The sequence below is a fragment of the Chaetura pelagica genome, unplaced genomic scaffold (assembly GCF_000747805.2).
Source record: "Chaetura pelagica isolate M959 unplaced genomic scaffold, ChaPel_1.0 scaffold235, whole genome shotgun sequence".
NCBI classification, from domain to species: Eukaryota; Metazoa; Chordata; class Aves; order Apodiformes; family Apodidae; genus Chaetura; species Chaetura pelagica.
Genome location: NW_009953215.1, coordinates 376,174 through 399,707, shown reverse-complemented (window position 1 = coordinate 399,707; position 23,534 = coordinate 376,174). Strand labels below are relative to the sequence as shown.

At 39.0% G+C, this 23,534-nt stretch overlaps 1 protein-coding gene across 1 annotated transcript in view; it reads left to right on the top strand.

Moving 5' to 3' along the window:
* Positions 1–16,382: 16,382 nt before the first annotated feature.
* The window catches only part of FMN2 (formin 2), a 149,194-nt gene continuing 142,042 nt past the window's right edge, over positions 16,383–23,534 (top strand). Inside the window, exon 1 of the mRNA XM_009997594.1 lies at positions 16,383–18,364. Within this exon, the coding sequence (XP_009995896.1) occupies positions 16,426–18,364 (1,939 nt within the window). The 5' untranslated portion in view covers positions 16,383–16,425. The remainder of the gene's footprint in view (positions 18,365–23,534) is intronic.

The window sequence follows — 23,534 nt, the reverse complement described above, 5'->3', positions numbered from 1 at the left end:
ATCTTTTATTACTTCATGAGCTGACTTGATGAAATAATCTCAGATGGTGTCTTCATGATAATCCTGCCAACTCACTCAGGCAGGAGAAATCACCTTCTTTTGGACTTCAGAAGTTTCAGAAGATTATGATATCTTTGTTTTGTCAATTCAGTCTTAATGATGATGCAGTCAATGTGAGCAAGGAGAAAGCAGAGAGGTGCCTAACATCCTTTGGGTTTGTTAATTTAAATCTTGAGTTGGGGAAGAAACCTCATGAAACAGGAATACTGTGATATTTCTATGGCTGTGTTTGAAGGCTGCTGGAATTCTTTCTGAAGCATCAAAATTTCACATCTGTTGGTTTAGAACTATGTTTGGTGGTTGTTGGGGTTTTGTGTGTGTGTGTGTGGTTTTTTGTTGTGTTTTTTGTTGTACTTGTTGTTTTGTGTTTTTTTTTTTGTAGCAGAACATTTCTTTACCTGTAATCTAGACTGAAAATAAGACAAAGGAACTGCAACATCTCATGCTTTCAGACTAAATGACACAACTGTTTTACTCACTGCCTCATTAAATCTAGCTTTTGGAATATGTGTAGAGGGTGTAAGTGGATCTAGTTTTACCCAAGCATTACACATCTCTCAGGAGAATTTTCACAGCAAACAGCAACATTCTATCTATTCTCAATTATATGCAGGCATCTGACAGATCTGCCAGTATGGATGCTACACCAGGTGGTGTAGCTCTTACTGAAACACTACCTACTGTATTTCTGTGGAACACAAGTGCTGGTTGTGCAGCTCATGCTTATTCAGTCTAACATGCTTATTGTACCTGAAATGTATATGAAAGGGGGGTTTCCTGACATTAATAAATCTTTGAGAGATATAATGACTAAGTTTGATTGACATTAGCTTCTGAACAAAAAAATCCAGCTGAGACTATCTCTTAGTAAATGGCTTTGCTCATTTCCTTTGATTGTCCATACCAAACATACAAAATTGGTGTGTTTATGGCAGATGTTTGATGGACTTTATGTGCAAGTATGATACAGGTGGCCTGTGCATGGTTAGGAAGTCTGACTTCCAAAAAGTGTGTAAAGCTTTTTCTGCAAAGCATACATTAAATGGTAGGTAAAAAAACCTCTCCGGACCCCTACACAACTATCAATTTATTTTCTTTCTTGCTCATAGCACAGAAACTTGGTTTGCCAGTTGTTTGGCCACCTCTTTGGCTGAAGGTGCACAAGCTGTGGGAACCATGCTACTGATTAAAGAGGAAAGAGATATATTACTTATTTTTTTCGTTTCCCCTTAAAAGGATACCAGTATTCTGCTCCCAAAACCATGCAAAGATTGTAAAGGGACAATGTAGATGTGTTGCTTTAATCTGTCTGTATTTAACTCTGATGTATTTTTTCCTCTTTCACTGATCTTGAGAGGCAAAGGACTTCAACACCTCTGAACACTCACTCCTCATAGGTGTCATGAGGTTTCAATTTTTTTGGCTCACAGAGTATGGAAAAGAAGCATCTCAGGTGGGAGGAAGGCTTAAAATACTTTGTGTAACCTCCATCTACAAAAAGAGGAATAAGAATTTGTCAGATGCCTGGACCCAGCTAACTCTTATTTTGTGGTATTTACAATGATTCAGTGACATAGCTATGCCCCACGAGTTCATCTTCTGAACATGAGACTCTCTCAGAGACAGAAATGAATTAAAACAAACAAGAGCTAAACTCTGAATGCCTCCATTACTGCAGTACTGTGAAAAGTAAACCAGAAATCTGTCTCCTCTCTCCATCCCCCACACAGCCCCAGTGTTGCAGTCCTGAATGGAGAGCTCATTCAAATCTACAGTTCCCCTTTAAAAGTGGAAAAATATTTAAAATAAATGAAGAGAGTGAAGGAAATTTACTGGAATCTTAGGTGTGTCAATCAGATTTAGTTTAAGTCCTCATTTTTGTGATCCAGAGGTGGAATTAATCCCATTCAATTTCTCAAACTCTGACATACAATTAAAATAAAGTCAGTTTCTTCTTAGATTTGCACACAAGTCTTACTTCAGTAAACTTGTAAAGACATCAAAGACAGGACAGAACTTTTTTCAATATGATTTGCTCTTTAACATTCTATATGGCTATGTATCATATTACCATGAACACTTTTATCACGCTACAGTTCCTCATAAATAATGCTCATACCCTATTTTCAATAACTTCTGTGATAAGCCTTTTAAGCAGTGAAATTTCTCAAGGCATTTATGATTTATTTTTTTTTAAACAACATTCTTGCAAATGTCAGTGGCTGTTAACATCTGAATCAAGCTGTTCCTAGTTCATGTGACTGGAAATGGTGCCGAGAGCAAAAAAGCCAGACACTCTGACTCTCGTATAAGTACAGGCTGTGTGGAAATATTGCTGCTGAACACAAGCAGAAGTTGCTGACTTCACATCAGAATAGATTTTGGCAGGAAATAAGGTAAGGTTGCATCGTGAGCATTTTGTAATTATTACCTTTATTTAAGGTATGTTTTAGAAATTGTCTAAGAGCTGTGGAAAAACACAGTGAGGTGCTAAATAAGGATTCTGGCTGGATACGAGGCTAACTGGCTCACAAGTTGCTGGCAGATCTAGAACTCTCCTGGGATTATATTGGAATTATGTCACAGGCACGAAGGCTGAATTTGGGGGTTTAGCTTATAGCCACCCCAGAGAGCCGTTCTGAATGGCCTTATGTTCATAAGAGGTTTTCCACCTTCTAAGTAGAAGGAATGTCATGCAGTAACCAGCTATGCATAAGGGTAAAGGGCATTTAGGGCAATGAAGAACAAAAGAGATGAATTCAACTCTATGCACACGTGAGTAAGACTTATTTGGTGTGTTGCATGGGTGGCATCCAAGACAGAAAAGTGTGCCAATCAGAGATGGCTGGATTAGGAGCAGCTGCAGACATACACTTGCATTTTACTGATAAAGGTTTTAATGTAGCTAAATACATTCTAGACATAATGCATTGACATATGCACATACTTTCAGAGAAACTGGAAGGTCTAAAAACCATAGCAGAAAATATGTAACTGAATTCCTAACTGCCTATGAAGATCCCAGCCCAAAAGAGAAAAGCTTTTTTGTTGCTGTAAAAAAAGTTGATCATACTTAGATGCTCACATGAGTACTCTAGAATTTATCTGCCATTTAGGAGTAAAACTTCCTTCAAGACCAAGCATTGGATGGCCTGTGGCAGGTAGTTAGAGTGTGCATGTTGTTAAGATACTTCTTTACTGAAAGAAAAGAAAAATGAACAGTAATAAAATCCTTCTCTATAACCTCCAGCTACTGTCACTTGTTGTGAAGTTTGTGTGACTCTGGCTAAGTGGAAGAAAAGTCTGTGGCAGCATAACACCCTCCCTTTCCTCCGTAGTGGTTTTGATTCCTAATTCTATGGGAAGATCACTCAAAGCAAGCAGTAGCTGCAGAACGTGATGGCTTTAGTCCTTTGTAGATGTTATCCTTTTTCTTTCTTAGCCTGCTCACAGTGCATGCTTATGTAGGAGAGAGTAATAGGGTGGAAGTAGCTATGCCATACCTCCAGCATAGTCACAGGAGGTTTGCTATTTTAGCAGTATATTTGTGTTCCTACATTGCTACAGGGCAGGGTTATCAGGCTGCCCACATAACACTTCACTAACCTTATATTCATGGGACCCAGGATAGCTGATTGAATCAATGGTTCGTTTTTTTCCGTTCATCACAGAAGTTATTTTTTTCCTGTGAGCCCTGAAGGCAAGACATGGTAGTGGTAAACTAAGAAAAGCAGGTACTCAATTAATTTGACAAGAGACTTACATCATGTTTCCAGAATAGTCTTGATGTAGTCTCAAACATTTTATTCTATCTATGCTTGATGTGGATTTTGATTTAAACTCAAATCCTTTGAGAAAACATGATGAGTACATTAAATAAATAAATAGCAGATAATGAGGTGTTACAGCAGCTCATGTTACATCTTCTAAGATCTGCAACTGATATCCCTAAGTTGGATCCTTATAATTTCTAACTGATACAAAGTTATGAGCTGCCTACAGATGTCAGGGAGGGTAATTTTGTGAAAGACAAGGAGCCAGACCCATAGTATTTAAAAACAACCAACCAAGTAGGTGGCTTCGTACATAACACCTGTTTTATCTGGTTTGGGGTGATAAATGAGGTAACAATGTAAACCAAGTTTCTGTGGGTATTTCTTCTAGCAGCAGAAATGGTCTGAAACATGAGCAAAAGCCACAAACTTGAGGTAACTAAGAGCACATCATTCAACTACATCTGTGTGCTTGAAGAAATCGGTTGTGATCAAGAATGCAGAAGAATTCAGAAGTATCTTGTATTTGAGGTTTTACCAATACATCGTTTTAGCAGAAGAAAGGGAAGTTGAATGCACTTGCATGTAGTGATTAGAAATTTATTCTAATTTTGCAGCATAAGAAGAGAATTCTTTGTCCTATCAAATGTTTAACAAATGTTCATATATTCAAAATGTTCATCCTTACTGGCGCTACATTCTCTATGATAGTGTCTTTACATATCAACACAAGAAAACGCTTTCATTGTGTAGAATGAGTTTCTCTCCAATATTTTAATCATTACATTAAGATCTGGAGGTTTCTCTGCTTCATGCAACAGCCTGGGCCTTCACAACCACTTCCATTGGGACTTTCTGGCTTTTTCTTCAGTGTTCTACTGTGTAGCGCTTCACATACAGGCTATCTCTTTAATGAAGAGGTTAAAATTGTTCTCTGAAGCTACCTTTATGTGGAGCCATTATAAATATTTCAAGGCTCTCTTTTCTCTGCACTTATTTTCATAATACAACCAGAAGAAACTGTGTAATGAAACACAATCAACAAAGAATACTGCAAGCTCACAGCAGACACTTTAAGTAATGGAATTTTTAAGTAACTTGACACTCTAGCTCTTTGAAATGTGAGTTATACTACATGTTAATATTTGTGTAAGGAATAGTTTTCTAGGTCATCAACAAGGTATTTCTGTCTCTCCTCTGTAAGCCTTCCTTGGAAATCAGCAGGTTTTCAGCAGGAAGGATCTATACATTTCAAGCTACACCAACTGGAGTATCAAGGGTTCTAGGACACAGCTGGAGCAGACTGTAATTGAAGGAACAAGTCAGCTGTGTCAAGATACATGTGTGTTTATAAATAAAGAAGACTGTTGTGCGGGTTTTGCCTTAAGGTCTCCAAAATCTTTCATGCAGTTGGGGCTTTAGTCACCAACAAAAGCAGCCGTATTAAATTATTTGGGCTGATGCCAGTTTAAGGAACTGTAACTTTGCTCAGGACTACAGGACTTGAATTAAAAATAAAACTTAAAAAAATAAATACATCTATTGATGGGAATTATTTTACTTCTCATTTCTGAAAAATCTTAGATCCTGAATACTACTAAATAGATATTTATTCAAAGCTATTCCCAATTTACTTATTCCTGCCCCTGTGGACAGACAACCTTCAGAACTGTGGTTTAGTGTAAAGCCATCTGACTTCCTCTTTGGGACACAGCTGAACTTTCATATCAGAGGGAGAAATGTCAGGCTGCCAACAATACAAAATTTCACAGAAAAATATTAGACTTCTTAGATCTGTATTATGGAACTTGAGATGTTTTAGATTAGTATTGAGTTAAAGGAGATAGAAACTTATTTGTGTCTAATTAGCTACTGACATGATGCTGGAAGAAAAATAATAGCATCATTAATAGTCCCCAATGGGAGTGAAAATGGGAGATCAAGAGTCTTTCTCAAGTTCATGATTTCTGGAAGACTGATTCTTGTCCATCAGAGGGTTCTTCACTGCACTGTGGTGCAAAAACAGTAAAAGGCAGAGGGAAGCGAACAAATGTAATTGAATTAATGAGGTTATCCACGTGAGTCTACTTAGACTGTAAGCTTTCTGGGGTAGGAACAGTGTGCTTGTAGCATTTTGCTTAGTGTTTATTACAGCTGGTCTCAGCTTTGTGTCTGTGAGTGCAAAATATAGCTAACATGCTAGTGAGAACACTGAATTACAGCACAAGATTGTTTGGAGTTGTAAGACTCAAACAAATTCCATTATCTAAGAACATGCATTTACACGGATGATAGATGTGGAGAATAAAATTTTCCCGTGCTTACTTCTAAGCTGTTTTCTGCAACATCTAGTGACCACTGCTAGAGGCATGATGTTGTTTTTGTTTGTTTTTAATATTATATATCCTGAAACCAGTATTTGTGGATATTGGGAAGACTTCTGGCACCAAGTCAAATAGATAAAGTGCCAGATGACAATGTGAATGCCCTATTTAAAAGTCATGAGTGTTCCCATGATGTTTTTTTCCTCTTCCCTGAGGCTGCACTAAAGTAGCTTAGCATGATTTAGTAAAGCAGACACTTCCTGTTATAACACCCCAGGTAAGACTAAGAGCACTCAGGAAAGACCATCAGAAGTTGTTAATTGAACTTTTAATCTTTTTTGCTGAAGTGGTGTGTTTTTTGTAGTGTTGAGTACACTATGTAAAAAACAGAAGGATAACACCTCTTTGGGCATAATTCGTCCTTCTTATTGTATGCATATACATCTGTATACATATACGATGAGCTGCTAGATTGACAGTTTCCACATAGCCTCTAGGTTAAATTTAGGACTGCTGCTGAGCATTTTGGCTTGTTTACTTTAACTTCTTCCCTGACCATATGCAAAATAGGAAGGAGATATCTTGTCATTTGAATGAGGCAGACCAGCTTGGATCTTAGGAAGGACTCTATTTTCTCAATAATTTTATGTAAGCTGTTAATGTCATGTCACTGACAAGGGTGGGGACAGAGCATAATAAAATCTTTGCTGGAATGTCTTCTTGCCAACTGTTGCATAAATCAGTGTGTTGGTATTACTTCAGGTTTCACAACTCATTTCCTAAAGCACTCTAGGCTATGATATTTTAAATTACAATGTTTTAGGAGACACCAAGACCTTGAGATGTGATACAAGCATTGTCAGAATTATAACTCTCCACACTGTTTGCCATTCTTTCTCAGAATTGAAGACTGTAGTAGTAAAATGTAATTGTTCTAAATCTCTTTTCTAAATGTTTTCTCAGTGGAAACTGTTTCTAAGAAGATAGGGAAGCAAATATTTAGTTCTTTTCTTTGTTTCTGACCAGGGAAGCAAATATTTAGTTCTTTTCTTTGTTTCTGACCAGCTTTTTTTTGGTTTGTGACACAGAAGAAGAGTGGGATCCAACTCTGGTTTCCCACAAAGGTGAAATAAATCTACTGCATAAAGGTAAAGGACATTGTATAAGAACTACAGATAAAATGGAACATGAATACTGAATGTTTTTTATATGATCAGTCATGTGTTGGCAATATTTGAAAGACATGAGCATTAACTTTTAACAGCTTTAACTAAGAGCTACAATATGGAAGGAAAAAGTAAAAGCAACCATAACATCCAAGCTGTAATCTTGTACTCCTTATCCATGGCAATCAATGAAAGGAAGCAATGTTTTGTCTCACATGGTTCTACTTATTACTGTCTATCTATTAAAAGATGGAAGTAACTCCTTCTGTCAAAGTGACAGATGTGAATCTAGGTAGAGTGAAGATGATCCTGGAAAGAGAGTGATGTGATGATAAAACATTTAAGGATGGAACAGTTAACACATATAGGAGAGAATGAGGATGGTTAGCAGAAGGAAAAAATGGCACTGCAAAGGAAGGTGCTTTAGAAACTGGCAAACTACTGTAGGTCTTTGAAGTGATCACCAATTTCAGACAAAGAAATGAGATAAACAAGTACAGAAGAAATGCCATTTTATAGCTAGAAGCAGATCAGCCACCAAATTGAGAACATTCTTGATCTGTGGACAACACTGACAAGATGAGACATCAGACAAAAAGTTCTTGGGTGCAGGGATCAAGATGAAGTCAAAAGAGAATTGCTAAGGACAAGAAATTTAGTAGGATAGCTGGTATTAGATACTTGATCAGATGAAGATGTTGAAGTAGAGGGGAAAAGGCATAAGTGTATGAGAGACTGGGAATAGGTATGGTGAGCAGAAACAGGGATCTGGTAAAATTTTAATTGGCAATTGCTCGTGGGAGGGACTATTCATTCCCAAACTGAATGTATGTATTTAGCTCTAAAAAAAGCTGCAGTTCCTGGTGGCCTCTCTGCATTGCATAATCCTTTTGATATTAAATCATCCTAATTGTATTTCCTGACCTTTATCTGGGCATATGGGTTATTCAGTTGCACCATGATTGTTTTGTCTTACTCTGCTCAAATAGATGCCATCTGATCATCTGCACTGTATTTGCTTTATAAAATCAATCAGCACCAGAACTTGGCTTACTATGATAACTATTCAGCTGACAAAAGGAAAGCCATTTTAAGTACCAAACCAATAGGAATTCACTGTGCTAATTAGGTTTTGGGAATAACTAGTATTAGTGCTTACCTTTTGTCGCATTGGATGCTAGTTTATGGTCTTAGTTTCAATACACTTTATTCAATTCAGCTGCAAAAGCATTCATCCTATGAACTCTCAAACAGATGGGGGCATTCACATTTGTTCATTAGTGTAAGTAGTGTTCACCTTGATAATGTTCTAAACCAAAAGACAGGAAAGAGGTATTCTTCCCTATCTTATCAGGTTGGATTTGTTTAATCTGATTATGGAAAATCTGATTATCAAAATACGATAAAAAATACATTCTAATTACTAAACGTATTTGAGACAATCTTTTCTGAAGAGAAGAACCTGGGAATCCTAGTGGACAAGTTAACCATGAGACAGCAATGTGCCCTTGTGGCCAAGAAGGCAGATGGAAACTTGGGAGGCATTAAGAGTGTGGCCAGTAGGTAGAGGGAGGTTAGCATTCCCCTTTACTGCGCTCTAGTGAAGCTGTATCTTGAGAGCTGTGTCCAGTTCAGGGTTCCCCAGGACAAGAACAACAAGAAATTACTGTGAGTCCAGTAGAGGGATGTGATTAGGGGACAGGAACATTTCCCTTATGAGGAAAGGCTGAGATACCTGTTCAGCCTGGAGAAAAGGAGACCGAGAGGGGGTGAGGGAATATTATAAATGCTCATAAATACCTCAAAGGTATCAAGAGGATGAGGCAAGACTCCTCTCAGTAGCGCCTAGAGACATGACATGGGGCAACAGGAACAAAATGGAACACAGGAAATTCAATCTGAACATAAGAAAAAACGTTTTTGACTTTCAGGGTGATAGAGCACTGAAATAGGCTGCCCAGAGAGGTTGTGGAGCCTCCTTCTCTGGAGATATTAAAACCTGCCTGGACATGATCCTCCGTAACCTGCTTTAGGTGAACCTGCTTTAGCAGGGATGCTAGCCTAGATGATCTCCAGAGGTCCCTTTCAATCCCTGCCATTCTGTGACTCTGTGATAGGAGGGTGCTTGCTATTATATAAAGAACTGAAAGCTAATCAATAGCTTTCTTTCTTTATTTCATCCCAACTTTGCACATCCACGTGTGTGTGTGTGGATGTCTGCAACAGAACAGGAGCTCATGTCTAAAAGAAGAGGGTAAAAATTATGAATTTTTATTCTATTTTTTGTCTCCATATTTTTTTAAAAACAAACCATATCACTGGACTTAGTTTTTTTTAAAGAGAGAAGAAACTTTGGAACTTGATCTTTGTCAACTTTTCCTTCAGACTAATAGATACTTCTTACAGTAAAACAATAAAATTAGAGCTCTATGTACTTAAATTAATCTCTTTTCTCCTACAGAAAAAGACTAGGCTCAAAAATCTGCCATTGTCTCATTGCATTTTTGGCTCTCTGCAGGCAGGAACTTCCACTGATAGAAAAATCAAAGTCTACATTTTTCAATCCTGTCATTAAGTACATTGGGAGTTGTTCAAAAAACCCAAAAAGACAATACATAATTTTATGCTTGATTTAACAGAGTATGTTCTCCTCTAAGGAATGAGAATGAAGAGGCCTAGTTTCCTACAGATTTGTTCTTTGTTCCTTTCTCTATCCTCTAGTACAATAAATCTCTTCTTGCATTTTTCCCCAATAAATGCTTGCTTGCGGTGGGTATTCTTAAACTGTGTGAATCCTGTTTGACTGACATAGTCAGTTCTGCTTGTCTTCCCCTGCCTCCACCCAAATACTGATTTTGTGTTTGTGAATTTTGCAGGGGTTTAATGATCTTAATCTTAAAAGCTTGGTTGGTGTTTCCTACTGTGTTCACAAGCTATTAAGAGGTCTGAAGAAACACTTATTGCATACATTTCCCACCCTTAGAAAATGAGATTTATTACTTGGATTCTTACTCTGATTTTTTACCAATTTACAGTGGTCTAAACAGCAGAAACTGTCTTATCTGTTCTTCTTTGATAGCCTGGTCAGCAGATATTTTACCAATTATTTTTTTCATGATGCAACCTACACTGTGTTGCACTGAATTTGCTTAGTGTATATTACCAAAAGCTGCTGGCTATCTGCATTTGGAATAAAATCTGTCTGAAATGAACTTTGCGCAAGAAGTGGGAGCTGAACTGCAGGATACCTCACTTTCCAGTCTGCCATAGGGAATAAAACCTTCACACTTGCCTATTGCATGGCTTTTGGTTACAATGCTAGCATTCAATCTTGTGCTCCAGATAAAGAAGTCCTCAGCTGTGGTACCTGCAGAGGCCTGTATTTTCAGAGACTGTTTCTGTGACCTGACCCTGACCTCCAATGCATACATCTCTGGAATGCTGGCAGGGTTTTGTGTGCAGCTATTCAGCCAACCCGTCCTATATAAGTAACTATGAAAGGTTCTGTATAGCTTTTATGCTGAAAATTATATTTTACAATAAAGCAGCAGTAAGAATGTGAAAATGTTAGAGGAAAACCATAGAATGGATTGTTGGAATGTGTATGGGTTTTGATATGTTAAGCTGGTCACATTTTTAAAGAAAAAAATCCCTCTGTTTTACTATACATAAACATATTATTGCATTTAGGTGAGAAATCCAGGATGTTAAATGCTTCACAAATATTTTTGGCTCCTAGCCAGGGGGCATTCTGCAGTACAGTAGTTGGCAAACCTTGCATTGCTGGAGACCCTGCTTCTGTAGATACATTAATGTTAAATGCTAGTTCTCACTAACTAGAAATTACATGGGCGGAAGTTCAGCACTATGTAGCAGGCATTTTAAAATCCTATTCATCATTTTCTCATGCACCTAATACAAGCTCCTAGGCAAGCCAAACACTTGTCTGGGATCACTACTGCTAGGTTCAATCTTCTTATAAAAGGAACCTTTCAATAGGTAAATTAGGTTTCTCAACAGCTGGATCACCTCAATATAAACAGAAAGAAAAAGATGAATCTCATATCTACTACAAAACAAAGGAGGCAAGGGCAGGACAAACTTCATTCCTAGTCACTATGGCTACTTAATCCACATTATATTTTGTGATTTTCTGACTTGACCTTTGCATGTCAGAAAGGAGAAGTGAATCTGCTGGAATTTGTTGAATCAAAAAAGACAATTCTCTGCATAGCTGAAAGAGATGGAAAATGATTTGCAATCCCTTTGGAGCAGGGCTTTGGCAGTATGGGGAGTAATTAAAGGTAGCTGATGACTTCTTGGGAGATATCTTTCCCAGTACTCTCAGAGTCGAAGCCAGGGGAGGCTTCCTGCTTTCACAGGACAGCTGGAACAGAGACTTGGCTCTAGCACTGGAGTGAACAAGGATGAGCCCTCTGCTTGCTTACGAAAATGCAAGCTTTAGTAACATACAGAGGCTGGGAATATCCTAATCTGCTTTAGCAAACTTTTCTTCACATTGTCTGTATCACCATATCCCAACCAGTAATGTGACAACAGAGCACTTAAAAACCTACTAATCTATGTGCCTTTGTCCACAAACCAAACCTGTGCATGTTGGGCCACTAATTAAAAAAGAAATCTCTGAAGGGCATGTATGGCAGAGGTGAGGATCCCCTGGGCTGCTCTCCCAGGCAGGAGCCCTGTTCTCTCTAGGAGCGGTGTCAAAGGAGCCTGGAGGAGCCGCAGAGCGGTGTGAGCAGAGCCCAGCTCCCAGGCCACTGTCATGGCCTCCGGGCCCGGTAGTGTGGTGCTGTGGCTTTCACACCACTGCCACCTCACCCTCAGCTCTCCTCTCTGTGGAGGTGACCTGGGGGCCGTGGCAGCAGCAGCGGCAGCGCAGGCTTTGCCTGTGGCTTTGGAGAAGGAGGTTCAGCCTCCTTGAGCAGCCTCTGCCCTGGGCTGCCATCTTGTGGCTCACCCCAGGGGGGCACCCGCCCTGGCTGCACTGCCCTCCCTGCAGCCCCAGCTGCTGAGCCTTCCCATCAGGGAAAGGGCTCACAGGGCCCACATATACACAGGGACACATCCTGGCCAGCCACTTTGAGCTCCCGGAATTGCTGGCCATGAGCATCCATCCAGAGCCGTCCCCTCGCTGTGCAGGATGGTATGGGAGGTACGTGTGGGGCCTGTGGGGCGGCTCATCCTGGGGGGCCCCTCCTCCCCTTTTACTGCACAGTAGCAATGGTGCTTCAGTGCTGGTAGCCACAGCATTAATGCCAGGGTGCTGTTTTGGGGCAGTTTGTGTATTGCTGGCCTTCCTGTAGTTTAACCCCTTTCCTGTGTTCTTCCTGGTGAAGCCCGACCCCGACCCAGAGGCTCATTGCCCAGCAGGCACGACCTGTGGCAGCGCTGGGGCCCATCAGCGATAGTAACGTGGCGTCATCATCCTCACGCTGTAGGGACGTGCTTGTCAACTACAATAGGAGTAGAATGAAATATCACTGTGAATAAAACATGGTGAAACTCATCCACCCCAGGAAAGCTGTGTCTCCTCAAGGCAGGCTTCCCTCAGCACCCCTCTCTTCCCCCTCAGGCAGCCTGTGTTTGCAACAGGCCCAAAATGCCAGGATATCAGCTGCTTGCCCAGCTTTTTTTGTGAGGAATTTGGGGAGGAAAGGTTCCCACTATGGTCCCAGCCCTGCCCCAGGTGAAGTGCTTTGTCTTGGCTGTGCTCCAGAAGGCTGAGGCCTGCACCCAGGTGTGAGCAATTGGGGCTATTGGTGGTCCTTCCCCTCCCAGCAGGGCAGGTAGGCAGTGGAGGGGGAGTCCTACCACTGTTCCAAAGAAGCTGCAGTAAATGGTAACTCTCTTCATTGAGAATAATCACCATCTTTTAACAGGGGCTTACTTTTCTAACAGGAATGCATTAATGTAGAAGTCTCTGGGAGCACACGGAAAATGCATCTTGAGCTGTAAGTTTTGAATCCCTTCTGTGTGTTGCCATTTGCATCTCCTGAGCTTCAGAGAAGAATGAGAGGTGAGGAAGATCTCAAGCCTATGCCTGTGATCTTGCCCCTTGAATTTTTGACCACTGACAAATATTAAATGAGGTAGGCAGAGTCTCCCAGACCAGCCTCAGTTGTTTGTTGACACTTTGTAGAAAGTGAAGAAGTTATTATTAAAAACAAAATACCTTCTTGAATACCTAAATCCCCCCCCCCCCCTCTTTTTTTTTTCTTTCTTTTTTTTTTTTTCTTTCTGTTGAAAGTCTCTTTCTTTTTGGTGTGGAACATAGCATACATTCTTAGCTTTGAAAATGTAGTTTATACGATGCCAAAACATTCTGGTTTCTTGCTGACTTTCAATAATATGTTTTTCCTCAGAGTTAAATACTCCTGTAAATAAGCAAACACCAAAGTATAAAATTTTGGTTTTATGTTTCGCTAGCATTAACCTCTTGTACTTCCCTGCAAATGCTGATTGACAGTTGTGTCTATCACTGCTACTTTGGGTTAATTTGTTTTCTGCTTCTACCCTCCATTTTAAACATATTGTCTGTGCCTTACATGGAATAACCAAAGCAAATTATTTGATGTTCACGTAAGTATGCCCATTCTTGTGAGTCTCTTTCTCCATATAGACCAGAAATCCTGGTTAGAATCCATGCTTAGTTAGGATACTACATTCAGAGGGGCTATCTAGAAAATGCTTTGGTTCTTTTTCTTACAGTTCTTTTACTTTTAGGATTACAGGTATAGATTGGAAAAAAACCAAAACAACAACAAACAAACCAAATAATTGTTATTGTAATATATTTCTACTCAGTTAATATCTATGGCTCTACATTTATCTGTTTTTTGTTTGGTTTTTTTGAGGACTTGCTCATCAGGATGTGCTGTATGAGATCTCCTAGGAAATTGTGCAGATACATGGTTTAAACCATTGAAAGTTTCTAATAAAAAAATGAAGTTCAGTCTGTAGCTTGACTGTCTTATAACACCAGATTTGTTGATAGCCTGGTTTTGAAGCATAATTTGCAGTGTAATTACTACTGGCAAATTATCATTAGTTGTAATGGGAGTGTATTGAGTTTGTAATGCAAGTTTAGGGAGAAGAAAGAAAAGGGAATATTTCAGAACACTGCACTAATTCTATGTTTCCATTACACATTCAGTCCACAGTATTTTTACATTACTTCTGCACTATGTTAATGTCTGGCAGCAGAGTATAGTGGCAGAGGAGCTTTTAAAAGGAGTTGGAAGCTACAAGTACTCCAGTTGTAATCAGTAGTTAAATCCTTGTCAGTTCTAGTCTGAAAATACCAATCAAAGTAGTATTCTACTACTATGCTTCCCACAAACTGTGCCTTAAGTAATTCTTACTGTGTATCTTCAGATGGACTGAAATGACCTGAGCTTTTAAAAGCCTTTTGCAAGTATATAATAATGCTGTAAAAGGTAAAATACTGCAACAGATTAGGACGCTAAATAGGATAACAGAAAGCAAAAGGAGGAATGGAGTAAAAAAAGCAAATTTACTTAATATGCTCTTGCAGGATTTGCTACATTAGCTCTTGCTAGCATATGTATGAATGCTGAGTGCTGTAAATGAAAAACATAATGTCATTAAGTAAGTAAAAAATGGAAAAAAAAACCCAAAACACTGAATCTACAAAGTCATCTGATCCCCTTACAGCACTTGAATTCTTGTAGACAGAAGGCTCCTGATGCCTGAGCCTCAGGCCTCTCAAAACAGGACTTAAATCACCAGTAAGTGACCAAGAAGCACGAGATAAAAATTATGAGTTTAAAATAATTTACTGGAATGTATTATTGACAGTGCTGTTCTTTCCAAACTGAATTAACAGCAAGTATTTAATAATGACCACAGCCCAGATTTGTAAAGGTATTCAGTGTCCCTTGGGGGGGGGGGAAGAGATGGGGAAGGGGTGGGGGCGGCTGCATAGTTTTTAAAGTGTGAATTATTTTCTTCTTCTTTAATATGTATTAAGGCACAGGAAAACAAGTGAAACCTCTGGTAGGAAGAGAATTATACCAAAACGAAGAGTTACATAAACCAATAGGATGCATTTCCCTGCAATTATGTATTGTTTTAAGAAATCTCTGATGAAGGGAAAATTGCTAATGAAGAAACTCAGAGGTGTGAGGAATATCAAAAGTCTTTCACAGAAACTGAAAGTAATAAACCAGGCAGTTTAGTGATGATAAATCATGAACAGAAATCTAATTACTTTTTCGTTAGTGTTGAACCAAGGCATTGAACTGATGTAGTGATCCAACTTGGCAATTTGGCAGCCTTATGCCCCTTTTTCTATTCCAGGTATTTTAAATCTAAATTGTAGAAGTGGAAGAGAGTATGTACCTGGGAGTTCAGGAAATTTATTTGTGAAATATGGATGCTTATACATCTAAACCAAGTGGGAACAGAAGCAGCAACTGTATTAAAACTGTTGCACAAACTTCTGGAATAGTTAGCAAATAGCAGTATTTAAATCAATTATTGAAGATATAGCGTGAAATAGAGGAAACTTTATCTTTTTTCCTTAGTAGCATTTGAATAGTGCTATTTTTTCTTGTTTGTTTTGTTTTGTGCCAGATGTTCTTATCAGAGAAAACAATGGTGGTATGTTTTAATATTGATGAGTTGATTCTCCTGGGAATAATAGTTTATCCACCTTCTCAGAATACAAATGGTGGGAAGTTTTTTATAGTGTAATTATCATAATGCATTGAATTTAAATGAAACTCTTTATAACTGTGGAAAGAATTTGTTGTTTATTATCTTTCATCTATTGACTTTCTGTGTGACTCTCCTTTTAAAACCGTGTAACTTGTTTTGGTGACCTTTAAAAAAGTAAACATGTAAATCACCAGAGGTACAGTGTAATCTGTCAAAGTAGCATATGCTTAAGCACCTTATAAACAATAATATTTATATTTCCAAGATTATTAGTTTATTCATTTAAACAATTCCAGAGCAACTGCAGAGTAATTAAGTGACTTGCTTTAACTTTTTTTTTTTTTCCCCTTCAGGGAAGTCCAGAAGTTATAAATGATCTGGTGACGAGCTGAGCTTGCAATGCAGGCAATAAAAACCGTGGAAAAAGAAGTTACTTTTATAAAAGAAACACTTTTCACAGAATCCTTCCTACAGAAACAGGATTGCAGCAAAAGCCCGGAGAGCAAGCAGCTCTGTGAGCAGCAGCCATTGGAAGGAGCTGTCTGCAGCTCTCAGTGCTGTACTGAGCATGTCCCAGCGGAGCCCAGTGCAAGCAGCACATTATGCAAAAAGGCAGTTCTAGCAGATGGGAGAGAGGCACAGCAAGCATTTGCTTCGTTTGCATCACTACCGCTTGAAAACAAACCTGGATCGCTAGAGGGGATCCTGCCGGCAGGCCAAAGGAGTGAAATCCAGGAGCATGGCTTGATTGCTGAAGGTGTTGCACTACGAAAAATCATGGGAAATCAAGATGGGAAGCTAAAGAAAAATACAGGTGATGTGTCTGAAGGAGGAGAGGATGCCTCTGGGCCCAAGGATACAGATGGCACAAAGAAGGTATCGGGAAGCAGAAGGGGTCTGGGGAAGCATGCAAAAGGAAGTGAATCCGGTAAGAAGAAGGGTAAGTCGGACTCGAGGGCCTCGGTGTTTTCAAATCTGAGGATCAGAAAAAATCTGTCCAAGGCTAAAGATGGGAATAGCAGCTCACGGGAGGATGTTTTGGATAGCCAGGCCGTGCAGGCTGGAGAGCTGGACAGTACTCATTCAATTATAACCAAAACTCCAGATATAAGCATCTCTGCAGATGAAGGGGGTCTCTCAGACACAGATGTGGAACATTTTGAAATCAGAAATGAAACTGTCCCAGCTGCTGCAGAGGCACAGGATGGACAAAGGACCAGCTCTGGCTCTGATACAGATATATACAGTTTCCATTCAGCCACAGAACAAGAGGATTTGCTTTCTGATATCCAGCAAGCTATTAGACTGCAGCAGCAGCAGCAGGGAGCAATTAATGTTGGAACTGAGGACCTTGTCACCAAAACAATGGGCCGACACATGGATAATTCGCAAGCAGCCCCCTTAGATTTTGAACGGTTTCTTTCGATAACTACCACTGACAAAGAGAGGAGCCCAGACACTGAGGGGGCTTTTCCAGCATTATCTAAAATTGTGGAAAATGTTCCCATCACCTGTGCAACTGAACGTGAAGTGAAAGAAGAAGTAAATGGCACAAGCTCTCCTGGTAACGGCTTATTTGAAACACAAGAACGTAAGCGATTGATTGAGGAGCAGCTCGTTGCTGGAGTGGATGCTGTAGCTAGTGAACTGAAAGATGATTTGAATAGAACTGCCGTAGGAAATGGTTCTCAGACATCCAGCTCCACACGACCTTTTCCGACCTCTGTAGCAGATGCTGAGACTAAAATTACTGGAGTGCAGGCTGTTGATTTGCAGCACTCTGTAACAGAGGATGGTATTTCAGATGCAGGCTGTGATCATGCTCATGAGAATCAGGAAGAGAAAAGCACTCTGTCGGCCAGTCAAGAGGACCTGCGTAATGATTTATCCACAGAAATGAAAAATGTCACTTTGTCCTCTGAGGGGACAGCAGGCAGTCAGATTCTTGGTTCCCGATGCTTTAAGCCCTATCTAATTAATCCATGTTACATTAAAACCACTACCAGGCAACTGAGTTCTCCCAACCATTCACCATCTCCCTCCCCATCCCAGAGCCCTCTTTTTACAAGGAGGCAGGAGTCTTTCCACACAAAAGAAAAGGTCTCGGTCAAGAAGCAGAGGTCTGCTAGTTTGACAGGTGTATTTAGTCGTTCTGCAGACTGGACAGAAGAGTTTTCTAATCACAGATGTGAAACAACACAGAAGGTGGGCTCTGCAGGCTACTTGGAGCACAAGGGGTTTAAAGAGAAATTTCAAACAGAAAGAGTGCCTTTGACACATTCAAGAAAGTCCTCAGGGGTGCAGGCTTCTACGGAGACATTTCCCAATGTCTTTTCAGGTGAGTGACATGTATTAAGGTTGTTTTTTTTCTCCCCGACAGTTTTTGAAAAGATATTTTAAATGCTTCAATTCAGTCCTTTGCATGTATTATTGCCTTTAATGTGCTGACAGTTTTAAAATTGAAGGCCTGATCTTACAAACACAGTCACATTTCACTTACAAGAATAGCCTCTCTATTCAGTGTCAATCTGGCAGTACAGCCAGTAAAGGAAGTACATAACTCTTTGAAGTTTTTCTTTCTGCTTTTCTCCTTTGTCTAAATGCTGTAGGAAAAGACTGGATGCCTTAAATTATTCTGGTTGAAAAATGTTAAGAGCTGTACTGTTGTAGGCAGACCAGCTCTCTGCATAAAAAGATCTTTCAGATGCGAAGCTTTCTGTAACTGGGATCCTGCTTGGGGCTTTCTTGTGCTAGTCACTGTTCTGATGTACTGCAAATATTTGAGAGCTGCACCTGGTATTAGACTGAGGCAGAGATGAGGATTTGCTTAGTGCAAAAAGGAAAAAGCCATGCAAGCACAGATGAACAGCACTACAGAAAGAAACAGATTTCCCTTTCAGAAAGGGAATAGAGGAGAAAAAAATGTTAGTGACTTCAAAAGACATCACAAAATGGAAAAGAGAAGGGAAACTGTGGGTAGTACACTTGGGTAGCTGTGACAGGCTGTTGCTTGGGCTATGTAAAGTGACTTACTCAGGAAAGCATTTTTTTTACCTTGCCCGTTAGGCAGCTTGCATCCTCTCACAAAGGCATAGGAATATAGAGTTTACAAATGAAATAAATTGAATAGCTGGTTATATTTTCCTACCCTTTGTGGGTTGTTTGTTTTTTTTTTGCCTTTCTGTTCCACTATCTGAAGTTTCTGTATAAAGCTAGTGTCTTCACAAATCATGAAGGCCTCTGCCACATAGGAGGCATGCATACAGAGGAAATTCAGCAATATATTACATTTGTTTACATTTTATTTACATATTATTAAGAAAACTAGAAATAAGAGAATGCAGATAATATGTCCTATGAGCACCAGTTACAAGATTAAAACAGTTGAATCAGGTTTGTTTTGAATTGAGGTATATTCCAGATACATGAGCACAGTAATCACATGTACTGGAGCTATCTGCAAAAACTGCAGTCAGAATTTTCTTGTGCTTTTGTGAAAAACTAAACAAAATAGTATGGTTTATGAGGGCGGCAATGACATGATTTAGAAATAACATATAAGAAAACAGTTAATCCATCAGCAACTGTTTTGCATAAAAAGACTATATTGTTTTACGATGCAGATTTAAAAAATTATATAACGTGTAATTGCTTCCATTCATAGTTGACTTCTTTGTGCACATTCCACTCTGCTTGACATTACAATACTGGTGAATGAACCTGTCTGCATAAAGAAACTAAAATTAGTGGCTTTTTTTTTGTATAGCAGCCAACTGCAGGAGTTTGAAATACATTGCATTGACATTGTTTCCTAAATTCAAATGAGAAGTATGCTTTCATTTTTCAGAAATTCCCAATTTCAGTCTTGAAAATTAAAGTTAAATTTTTTAACACAAAAAAGGCCAGCCCCTTCTGAAGTAAGCTGAAGCTTTTTTGTTTTAAATCCCTTCCACCTGTTTTCTTAGATTTAATTTCAGACATGCCTATCTATTAAAGTTTTACAGTCTGAGCTGATTGCTATTTTCAGATTTATAGCACCTAAAAAGCAATTTTTATTTTCTGTCAACATTTGACAGCTTATAAACAACTCAGAGAGCAAAGTTTTAAATTGCATCATCAGTAATTAAACTTTCTTCTTCATGGTGGTGCTATGATGTAAATACATTTTATGTGGCAAATTTCAAGAACATGGAATAACTTTCTAGACACGTTTTTTCCGAGAAGCAGACATTTTATCACAAGGTTTTTATTTATTTACTATTATTCCTTGTTTTATTGTGTTTTCCCACCAAAACTGTAGACTGTTATAGTGGAGGGACCAATGTCCAAAGCAACGGTAGTTCTGTCTCTTATGGAAATTACACTGATCCTCATTTGCATGTGCATACCAGCTGCCTCTCCAAACAGAGGACAATTATACCTTTCAGTTCTTGCAGGAAACTTGAAAGGAGAGAACTGGAAATGATGTAACAACACTATATCTCTTTTGATCATTTTTATTTTTAAAAATATATTTACAAGTTGAAAATTATCAAGAATATAAAAACAACAACTAATGTACATGAAAAAGGGAAATTAGACTGAACTTTAGTATTCCCACAGACTGGTTGTTGTTGCAGTAAGAGCCAAAAAGCCTCTTTATTTAAACCAATTTGCACAGCAACAATTACCGAAATAATTTCCTTGTAATTTGCATACTACCTTTGAAAAATGTTGTATTTTAATTGCATGCATCAGATGCATGAATTTGAGGATTATCATGGGGCTTTCAGAAATAACATTCTTTATAGTAGCTCATTTCTATTTATTTTTTTTTTTAATAAATCAGCTTCTTGCCTAGAGCATTAAATCCCATCTTGTTGTGCAGTGACCGCAGTGTCGTTTTGCATTTCTAACTAGAATCAAGTACAATGTTCCACACTTTAGTAATTTTAATGACAGCAGGTTCTATGCAGATGACTGGCCTACTTTTGCACTGTATTGTGGTTTGGCTATGTGCCATTTGCTTTTCACAGTGGTCCATATGAACTCTTCTAAGGATGTTTTAATATAGAATGTGGATGGAAACCAACAACTGAAATGATGGAGACTTTATCTATTTTAATTTTGCTTTGCAGAAGAAATAAGTGAAGTATGGTATTTCCAATTGATGATTTGGCTAAGAGTGGGGTGTGGAGAAATGTATGGGCATTTTGTTTTTCAGGCATCAGATCTATTTCTTTTTATGATGAGAACAGCTGTATTTCAGATTGCAGTGACAGTAATTATAAGTTCTACATATCCTGATGCACAGTGGAGCAACAGTGTGTATGCTGTGGTCCCAGGAGGGCAAGGCTGAACCTGAATGAATAGGATTGGCACTCACTTCAGTGTGTGGCAATGAATGATTTGCACTAAATATTAAAAGGATATCTTGGTGGGGAAGATGAAACAATGTTTTCAGATGTTACCATAACTGAAATGGAAGAGCTAATAGGTTGATTTAATAAAAAAGGGTTTATCTTAGCATTAATTTGAGATGCAGTGATTGCTAGTAAGGGTGTCTGTTATATAAACTGAATGTAAGAGTCCCATCATCTGCCCCAGATGGTAATTAAACTCGACCCTCTTTCTAATCTCTGCAGGCTGGCTGTAACACACGTGCTGCATGAATCTCTTTCTAACAAATTCTTTATCTTTAAATTTAATCTTCTGAGATTTGTATTAATCCTGCTTTAGCTGTCAACAGGAAACAAACTAAAATCTTCTGGCTTTCATAAAACAAAACCTGAAGTCAGTCCTGTGCTTGTGTGCTCATGGCCACTTTCTGGTTTCCAGAGTGCTGGCCTGCTTCTCACAAAGGCCACTTTATCTCACTGTCCTAATGTCATCTGCATGCACTCACAGTTCCAGAGCAGTGTCTGCAGGCATATACAAAGGTCTTAGTATAGATAAATATGAGAAAACTTGAAAAAAACAGGATGAAGGTTTGTTTCTGAGACATGAAGTAGATTTTTTAAGATACTTTTTCAAGGTTGCTTTTTTCATTCTGGTGCATGTGATGATGCACACAATACGGATTTGTATTTATTGGCATCCTGAGGAGACTACTTATTATGCAACTGTTATTTAAGGCTACTTATGGTTTATTGTTCCACTGATGAAGTTTGTTAGCAGTAATACAAATGCTTCTTTTATCAGATGGCAGGGCAATGCAGCACAGCGTCCTCTAACTGGGGGAGCTGCCCAAGAGCAACCCTTCATGTGACAAGGGGTCACATACCATGCTGAGTGTTGCTAGTAAGCATCTAAAGGGAAAGATCCTTCTCTTTTTGCATAGAAAATCCAAACCTGGCGATGAGGCTGGGAGGGGGGAGGACACGCAAGGAAAGGACTGCAGTACTGCACTACAGCAACAGTAAAATGTGTTTGAAAAGGGGCTGTGATATGTTATTGAAAGACTGGTCAGTGCTGATAAGTTGCTTTAATGCTACTGTGCCTGCACTGTAATATGGGAACTGGAGCAACATGAGTAATGCCACTGGAATGTGATGCTGCCACAGGGTTGTTCTGAAGGGGTCTCATGATTAATGCTTTAATCTTTATCTAGAACTGCATTGGAAGACCAGGTTTTGGTTATGAGGTTGAGTGGTTGCATCTCTCAGGCTACCTCTTCCTGTGCAGCAACTCCTTTCTGAGTTCTAACTAGCGGCTTGGCTCACATCTGGAGTAGGAATGTGTTGCCTTGATTGCCTGATGGCCTCTTTTGGGGTGCAAAGGGGGAAATGAAAAGGAACAGTTTATAGATAGAGGCACATGCAGTTCTGCTTGTATAGGAGACACAGTACCAGTAGAATATCCAGCAGATGTAGGATCTGGTTAGAACTGGTCATCAAAGGACATTGCGTGCTTTAGTGATTTCATTTTTATGAAAGGAGCAATGGATTATTCCAGTGCAAATAGTTGTATGGAATTTAAATTTGAATGTATCTATTTGATCTAATTGTGCTTATTTTAAAAAATATTTAATAATTATTTAATAGCTTGGGGGGAGTGGTTTGTCTGGGGTTTTTGTTTGTTTTGTTTTTAATCAAGCTCAGTATATGGCCAACTGTATTCCTTATAAACCACTCCTGCCAAAATTTGAAATGTCTTAAGAACAGTGGTGGTGAAGCATACGTGCGTAGGTGTTTCTGTGGCTTTGTTTATTTTTAGGTACATTTAAAAGCATAATTCTGTAGTGGCTAGGTGGAATATAACATTTTCTGGAAACTTACTTTATGCAAAATTTATATTTCTGGGAGATGAGTTGAGACAAGGGAAACAGGACAGAAGCAGTGAGAAGCTGTGGAAGGAAGCCTATGGGAAGATGAGAGAACTACACTGTGTTGCCTCATTAATTCCTCTTCGTATGATAATACAAGGCTAATTGCATTTCATTAAGTGCTTCAGAAAAGGCAGCAAAGTGGGTTCAGGAGCTGTGTCACACTATTATTTCTTTTAAGCCATGTCAACTTCCTGCATTCCTG